General features: G+C 38.9%; 1 protein-coding gene across 1 annotated transcript; it reads right to left on the bottom strand.

Moving 5' to 3' along the window:
- Nucleotides 1-437: 437 nt before the first annotated feature.
- On the bottom strand, nucleotides 438-7,816 carry LOC145483909 (uncharacterized). Its single transcript, XM_081462476.1, has 8 exons — nucleotides 7,744-7,816; nucleotides 6,887-7,221; nucleotides 5,709-5,753; nucleotides 4,372-5,007; nucleotides 2,958-3,133; nucleotides 2,171-2,495; nucleotides 1,249-1,293; nucleotides 438-858 (listed from the first exon to the last, which is right to left on the bottom strand). The coding sequence occupies exons 2-7, from the start codon at nucleotides 7,203-7,205 to the stop codon at nucleotides 1,250-1,252; spliced, it is 1,545 nt and encodes a 514-aa protein (XP_081318602.1). The 5' UTR covers nucleotides 7,206-7,221; nucleotides 7,744-7,816; the 3' UTR covers nucleotides 438-858; nucleotide 1,249.
- Nucleotides 7,817-8,913: the final 1,097 nt, after the last annotated feature.

The raw sequence follows: 8,913 nt of genomic DNA, 5'->3' as shown, positions 1-8,913 counted from the left end.
GAAATAATGCGAAATACCCAAGAACTAACGAAACATTTCGGGGGTGGTTTGGCCCCTACGGCCCTATTTATGACCAAAACAGCTGAAAAACCATACCCTTTGGGGCCACACATACCTATATAGCCCATATAAGGGAGTACCCCCCCCCCCCGGGGGCATAAAGGTAAGAAGTGAAAAAGTCAAAGGAAGCAAATTTAGTTACTTTGGCTATGATCAGTGATTTCTAAGAAACCAGGTTCGTTCAGTTCTAGCCAGCTTCATGTCAGCTCACTCGGAGCGCCACCAAACATGAATGTTACTGGGAGGGCACCAAACGACGATATTATAAGAAAATCGAAACTTATAGGGACCCTTACGAATTGCCCGCCGTGACATTTTCCTATCGTATCATTCCGGATTCGATGGGTCACGTGGATAACCTCTTCAAGCAAAGTAACGTGGAATGGAAAACTGGCTTTGTCCCACCAATGGAATTTTTGGATGCTAGTGGCATGTTTGAATCTTTAAACCATGAAATTGCCTGAAGTAGGCCAACGAGGTAAGAGGCAAATTGTAACTGTATGTGTTAACGAAGGACTACTGCTGGTTAGATCACTAAAATGTTAAAAATTAAGCATATATGACGAATTTCACCACATTTTTCCCTTTATTTTATTTTCGTTACTGCAGAATATAACTATCAAGCGTAAGCGAAGAAAACGGACCTCTGTCCTTTCCTTATCTTGGTCTATAAGCAATACCGAACCCCAAATCTAACAACCCTGGCACTACAGCAAGCAAATTAAATCTACTGCCTCATCAGGTTCCTTTGTATGCTCCGGTCACTGGTAAGTTGTGCACGTGAGCTGTGGTTCTGTACTGGAATTAAAAAAAGAAGGAAATAACTTCGTGTGATAAATTAGTTTCCCCAGTTACTGTGTTGAGGACATGATTTGGCCCAGAAATTTCATCATTACCAATCAGTTGATCTGGTAACAATTTTTTTCCGATTCTGCTATTAGTCAAGAACATCTCTTAGTATTAAATCTGATACAAATGAAACATTACTCTAACATTAGTAAAAGTTTCCCATGGAACAATAAAATATACCATTACCTCCTCCCCCCGGCCTTCGATTCTAAACCTCCTCCATTCTGTTTCCTGATCCTAAATACGTTTTGATCTCAGTTCAGTTGAACATGTTTTTTGTGATTCTTCATCAATAAAAATCGCGATAACTTTTATACAAAAATACATGTTAGTTATTACCTTAACGCAAGAAAATAACCATGGTGTCTGCCTTGCCTATGTTGTCTGCAATGCAAAACAAATTGCCATATTATGAGCCCATCACGGTGCAAACGATCCACTTTACTAGGTAATTACAATTACTGATCTTTTCAGTAGCTGTACTGTGGCCCATGAAACAAATATCCCAGATGAATTATGCCACCTGCAAGAAGTTTGATCGGTTCAATTTTCTTTTTTTTTTTTTTTTTCTTTTGGCCCTTGGACTTGGGAGAAGGGTCTTGAGATCGATACAAACTCGCCAATTAAGAAAGAACCGTTGATAACTCAATAGAAACATGTATTGTTAAACCGTTAAACGCTAGTAGGACTCTTGGCAGAAGTGCCAGTGACAAACACAGTTATTTCTCTTAAACCAGAGCTTAAGGTCTATACACCAAATGTGCATAGGCAAGTTGATAATTTTCCGGAGCTTATTATCCGAAGAATTCTGCGTACTGAAAAGGTTGACGCTGGGTTATAAAATTAGCTTCAAAATGAAATTATCTTAACATAACAAAACATAAAACAACGTTAACCAGTTCGGTTAACAACTGTGTCGAAAATCGATATCACGAAAACAAGCTGTTCAGTAGGGGTTTTAAAATTAGAAAAAACAATTTTTCTTTTAGATGAGAGCTTAAAATACTATTTACCCATGCATGAGGGCCTTCCAGTTTTTGGTAACTTTTTCAAAACTATTTTTTCACATTATTCTTCAAATCGCATGGCAATCGAAGCCGGAAGTGAGCACTGACCTATTGATAAGTAAGGAAAAAATCACGTGGATTGCCACGTGAGCTATAGTCTGAGCTATACTTTTAAATTTTTCACGCTCGCCAATACTTTTACCACTTGATTGTTGAACAGTGTGGACGTTTTTCCTCGATGTTGCTTTACTTACTGTAATGATTCCAGTTGGCGCGTCCGGTCAGCTTGCTGTATATGACAGCGTTTTGACCGAAGTGTTTCTCCCAGGCACAGGGCCATCCAGTGATCACCATCCAGCCAACATCGCCACCGCAGCCAGGATATACGCTGTTGATGATGAAGCTGCGTTTCCAAGGGGTATCTTCAATGGTGAAGAGGTTACGTGGCGCGGTTGCCATGTCAGTCCATGGATTTTCAGTCAGTCTCTCAAACTGAAACCAGTTCGTATTGTCTGATCCCTGGACGTTGAATTTCAGTTGTTTAACTGGATCATAACCCTTATATAGAACAACTCTTGCCTGAAGAAATAATAAAGGATACCATGTCACACATCTTTTTGAAAAGAGTCCCTGCTGCAGAGCGCTATTAAACTGAGTGTCGTCAAACTAAAACCAAAGTAATCACTCTAGCCAGTCACAAGGGGACAACCCATTGAACCAATCAAATCTCAAAGCAAATACGGTACATGTACACGAAAAGCGCGGGAAACGTGTGCGAACGTCAGGATGATTGGTTTTTCTCATTGGATGAAAAAGTGGCGCGAGTTTCCTAAGCCAATCACGTCATGATAGCAATTCAAATCCAAACCCATTACGAATTGAAAACCACTCTAAAGCATGAAGTACTCGCAAAAAATATCATACGGCCCCATAACTTCCCTGAGCTTTAAACTTAGTTAAATATTAATCTAGCTTCTGCCGCAGTCCTTAACATCGCCTCCCTAAGTTCTTTAGCAATGCGTTAGTTTAGGGTTTGCTTACCTCAGACGCACCGAATTGACCCCAGTTCAAAACAATCCTGTTCTTGTAGTCTTTGAGATACTTGTTAGTGACGTCAAGAGCGGCCGTTTCGTTCTCGGCGTATGTTTCATCCGACTTGTAAGCTTCAAACGCAACTTGATTGGCTCCAGATACCGCCTTAAACACCATGGTCCAGCCTGGTGGATACAAAAACAAATGAATAATGCTGTGAGAAAAGAAGGAAAAAACATTTTTGAATAAATTTTAAAGTAGGAAAACATTTCTCATCTAACCTCCTTTAGCCATGTCACAGTACACTGGAAATGCTTGACCAATGAGTGCGCTAGAGTTTCTGCAGCTATTGTAAATGTTTACTCATGCTTGCCCTTTCTGCTTGATTTCTCTTGCTTTCCACATTTTTTTTTTTTAACAGATTTTAACATATTACTGCGAAAATTACTTCACTGTGATTGGCTGAGAGCCGAGGATAAAGTTATCGTTAATTCTTAATTTGCACATCAGTGAAAATTAACACGCGTTTTCGTGATTTCCCAGTAATATAATAAATGAGTAATCGTGTGAAGGCTCGAGCAATTAAGGAGTTATACCATTCGTGTTATCTGAAAATCATTTCAACTTGCACTCTCCTAAAGGCTTGTGTAATTTTGAGAAAATTTTCAAAAATCACTCGTAGTGTAAATCTTTAATTGCACTCACATTTATGCAATTACCTATACTAATCACGCATGCCATTTGTTAATGTTTTCCTACCTAATAAAACTCAATTAAGCCTTACCTTATCCGAAAAATTCTGTTAAATATTTATCTTCAATTTTTTCAGAAAAACACAATGTAAAATGTTCAGCAATGCAAAATGTTCGACTATAACTAAAACAACAGATCCACTAGTGCCGGAACATAAAATTATTTAATTTTTTTTTTTTTTTTTTTTTTTTTACAGAAATAAAAAAATCACAATGATCGCTGATTAAAGATCTGGCAACCTTGAAAATGCCATTGAAAATTCGGCCAATTCTCACACGTTCCGTTCTTTTCAAAAAATCAATAGATTAAGCAAGAGCCCATCACTAGGAGTGTCCAACTCCCATACTAAGCCTATATCACGGCATTTTTACAGACCGGTCTATTTTTGGCTTCTTTTCTCGTGAAATAGGTCAGCTCCGGTCTACATGAGCGCGCATCGGTAAGGGAGAAAATGTGGCTTTTCTTTTTTAATCTTCCAGTTAAAAATTAAGTCCGTGCTTGTGATTGGTCAGTGAGGTTCCTGCGGGGGTCTGAATTCGCGGTAAATTCCAACTAAAAATAGATTGGTCTGTGAAAACGCCTTGACAGGAATACGGGGTAGTTGGACGCTCCTAGTGATGGGCTCCTGATTAAAGAGCAATGCAAAGCTGATCTATAAAGTTAAAATTACCTTGATCGGCGTGTTTCACTGCATTTATTTGCTCCATGGTCAAAGCGACGTCATAAATCCTCATGTCGCTAACTCGACCTTTAAAATACCGATGATCGCCTCCTTTTGCACCCATTCTGACGCTGTCTTGAGAACCAAGGGTTATTTTGGCTCCAATATTCAGCTGCAGGACTTGCAGGCCGTTTAACCAGAGCCTTGCAATACCACTATTATGATCGTAGGACGCACCAACATAATACCACTGGTTTAGCGGTAGAAGCTGACTACTAAGGAGATGGGGGGTGAAAGCGTAATTCCTGTGGTTAAAACGGCCGAACAGCTTACCCGCAACCATCCACATATGAACACCCCATTGACCACTTGTTTTGTAATTGAAGATTGGTCCTTCTAAATTTTGAGGATACACCCAACATAGCATTGTCATGGAATACTTTGCGTCTAGCCCTCCGTTGTTTGGGAACTCAATGTAACTGTCGGCTTTTCCTTCAAACTGATACGAGCCACCGGTTTTGCCATCCGGGCCAGCTTCCAGGTGAACACCCTTAGGGATACCCTGGGGTTGTCGATTCTTTATTTCCCGTGTTGCGTACCTGCTGTTCAAGGGATAGTGGGCGATAGGATCTGGAACATTGGCCGCTACAAGACGAATTGAACAAAAAAGAGTAACAAAAGATTTGGTTTACAAAATAAAGATACCAGGCTTAAATGCACCAAGTTTTTCATAGACAAGTAGCAGATTATCAACATTCGGCCAGGTAACCATGATATCGTAGCCCAATATCAGCTTAGAGCCTTGATATCGCAGGATTTCAGGACAATAGACAAGGCTTCTGAATGAATGAAGGAAGGAAGGAAGGAAGGAAGGAATGAATGAATGAATGAATGAGTGAATGAGTGAGTGAGTGAGTGAGTGAGTGAGTGAGTGAGTGAGTGAGTGAGTGAGTGAGTGAGTGAGTGAGTGAATGAATGAATGAGTGAATGAATGAATGAAAACTTTATTAACGTGTCAGTGCATTTAGCTATACATTAGCTAACTGGGGACACCCAACTGATTGGCTAATTGCCAATTTGGCTAATTGGGGACACCTAACTGATTGGCTAATTGCCAATTGCCACCTTCTGATTGGCTAATTGTAAATTTGGTTACGGTGAAGTATAAGAGTACCGCCACACACGCTTAGTAATAGCAGGCTCTTTCCATAAGTTTTCAAACTCGTTCTCAGTATCCTCTCTTTCACGTCTCTCTCTCTCGCTCCAGGGAACGGGAAGGAGAGGAAATTGTCATGGGAACGAGGGTAATATACTTTCGGATTAGGAAGCTTCCGTCTGATACTAACCTGCAGCACCCATGTCACAATAAACAGGAAAGGATTCTCTGTTGTCTGTTGAAAAAGGAAAAGAAAAAGAAGAATTCAAATCTGATATGCGCTGTAAAACAGAGGAAATTTTTGTATCGCCGTGAAACCGCTGACAATCTCGAAAAAATTCTGCGGATAAATAAAATAAAATAAATAAATTAAATAACTCTATCAACGTGTCAAAATTCTAGCTCACTGTAATACAGTAAGCCAATTGGGGACACCTATACTAATAAGAATTGTAAAATTCCAATCGTAAAAAGATATACGGGACATCGTTAATTACAGCATAAAAGACAACTATTTACAATTTTGGCTCATGAGTTAACCTATGCTAATCTGATTAAAATTCCAATCATATAAAATTGTTCCTAATGTACAAGGCAAGGTTAGTCAGAACATTAAAAAAAACAATTGGTACAATTTTCGCTGATGAGTTCGGTCAAGATCAGTGTTCTTAGCGGACTTTTAAACTTGTTAAGGGTGTCTGACTTTCTAAGGTCTTCACTCAGCTTTGCCCACATTTGTGACTTGATATAAGAAATCATTGATCTCAAGGTCAAAAACACGACTCTCCTGACTAAAGATTGACGCTGCTGGTTTGTAGAATTTGGTAGTTTATGAACCTTCTATATATTCCTAGGTTGACGAGCTTCTTTGTTCTCGTCACTCGATCACTCGCCTGTTATACCGTAAGGAGAAATAAGTTGTCGATCAATCTTTGAACATAACGAGAGCGTTTGGACTGGACTGGAGAAATTATACCGATTTGATACCACTGAGGGTAATCTTACACTACTAATATTATCTCAATTAACAGTGGCCGATCAGAAGGAGGGCTTGGTGGGCCTCTCATTCAAGAAAATTTTTAAGAAGGCTCTCACCTTATAAATTAAGGCCAGAAGGGCTGGAAAAAGTTTGCATTGGAAACCCCCCCCCCCCCCCCCTAATGAGTTAGAACGTACACTGATTTATGATCATATTAAAACTGTTTCTAGTGAGATTACTCTAAATTGGAGAAGTGACCACCCCCTTCCCCCACTCCTCGAAACAAAAACCAATGCAAGGAAAAAACAAAACACAAAATGTTTAAACAAGTAAAATCTGAATTATTTGTTATGGATATTACGGTTACTATCAACTTTTACAGAACCTACCACCCAATGTGATCCAGTAAAGACCATTAGCCGCTTGTTTTGCTGAGCGTGACCTGATGTCCTCGCATGAAAAACCCGGGTTATTTTTCGACCCGTACTCATACTGAAGTGCATTCCACCTGTTCCCATCACAAACCAGAACTTTCCCTTTATCGAACTTCAACTGGCCAGTACTCTTGGCCTGGCAATCGCAATTGTGCTGACCAATTTTGAATACGTTGTAGTATGTTTCAGCGTAGTCACATTGGCTCGGGTCATAAGCAGTCGTATAGCATAGTATGCTGGTCAATACGATGCTGAAAACAGAAGGATATCCCATGTTTAACCGGTAATATCTGCAGAGAAAATAAAGAGGCAAGCATGAATTATTCAATTCTTAATACGATATAGTTCTTTAAAGCCCAGGCCAAACGGACTTGCAAATAGACGCATAATTAGTCCGTAGGCGAGTTATCGAACCGAAGGAAGATAAAGGAGATATGACCCACTATTTTGAGTCATATACCTAATGTATCAAGTTAATACTATCAACTTGAAAAACCTGATAGTTTGGTTCATTTACTACGTTTGGCTCTAAGGTCGAAAAACACCAAACAAGAAGAAAAAATTATACAAGGATAGTCATGGATTAGAAAGATTAAGACAGAGCGAAGGACAAAGTCGACAAAAAAAGCCAATTTTTTTCCGAAGGACACGTCCGTGACTAAATTTCCATTAAACCACCGAAAATTCAGTAAAGATAGACAAGATCATTTGCAAAAGAAAATGAAGAAACCTGCCTTTGGCTATCCTTTGAAAGCTTTTACCCTCTTAAAACTGTAAACCAAACGTTTAACATTGCAAAGAAAAGAACTTACAAACTTCCCCACGTCTAGCTGTCCTGCCGTGAGTTCTACTTCTCTTGAAGAGTTACCAAAGTGAACAGAAAAAGCGGCACACTCATTTTATTAAACGCGTTGTTTGCTAAAAAAAATTTCTTGTTAATTTATATTGTATATTCACCTTATAACTTTCTACTAAACTTTTATGAGTTTTTCTAACTTCTATTAGTTTTTAATTTTTTAATTTGCATTGAGTAAGCATTAATTTGTGTTTTATTTGTGTTTACAAAATTCAGTCGTGTAAAATAAACAGGGAATATTAAAGTTAAACTTTTATTGAGATACTGAAGCTGATCAGTGATTTCTATACGAAAAAACAAAATATCAATAAATATCTGGGCTTTAAAGGGCAAGCAGTCAATCTAACTCACTAACACCAGACATTCAACGTTAAAAGTTTATTGAGGATGCATCACCAGGTGACTGATTTAATGCAAATACAGTGTATACCCCAATAACAAAATCTGGGTCCTCGAAAATTACCACTTCTGACTGGTGCTACTCCAGAAACGGAAACTAAGAAAAAAAACACCCTTTAACTAGATGTGGCCAGAAAATATGTGTAAATTTATTCCTCATCTAATGCAGCAGTATGCCGTAACTAGTAAAGGGTACAGAATAAATAAGCTAAAACATTTTACAGTCATTTATTCAAGCTGTTTAAACAAAAAATAATAATCGTGAAAAAACCAGGGCGAACACGGAGACTGATCGACCTAGAATGACCTAGAATGACTTATATCTCCCGCTTCTTCTCCCGCCCAATAGTCAAATAGTTTGTACGACACCCCGCGAGCCTCTCCATCATACAATCAGAATAATTAATTTTCGACTTGTTCGTTGTTACGCAATCGTTAGAAATGACATTTTGTTTGGTTCCCCTGATATTCTAGACGTCCGAAAATTCAGGCAACATCGAAAAAACAACTCCTGACGCAACTCGTGACTAAAAATGGTGTCTAATGCACTTTTTGCGTTTGCTTTATGGGTGCAGTCTTGAGGCCCTGTTAGAGGGGGGAGGGGTTAATTTAGCCATTCCTTACCCCTAAAATTACCGAGACTGTTATCCCCAAAACTACTTATCTTTGAAATCTGCCAATAGGTGGCAATTTTAAAGTGTAAAACGACCCGTTTCTTAATAGATAA

This window comes from Orbicella franksi, chromosome 4 (assembly GCF_964199315.1).
Source record: "Orbicella franksi chromosome 4, jaOrbFran1.1, whole genome shotgun sequence".
NCBI lineage: Eukaryota > Metazoa > Cnidaria > Anthozoa > Scleractinia > Merulinidae > Orbicella > Orbicella franksi.
This window is presented reverse-complemented; position numbering and strand designations above follow the sequence as displayed.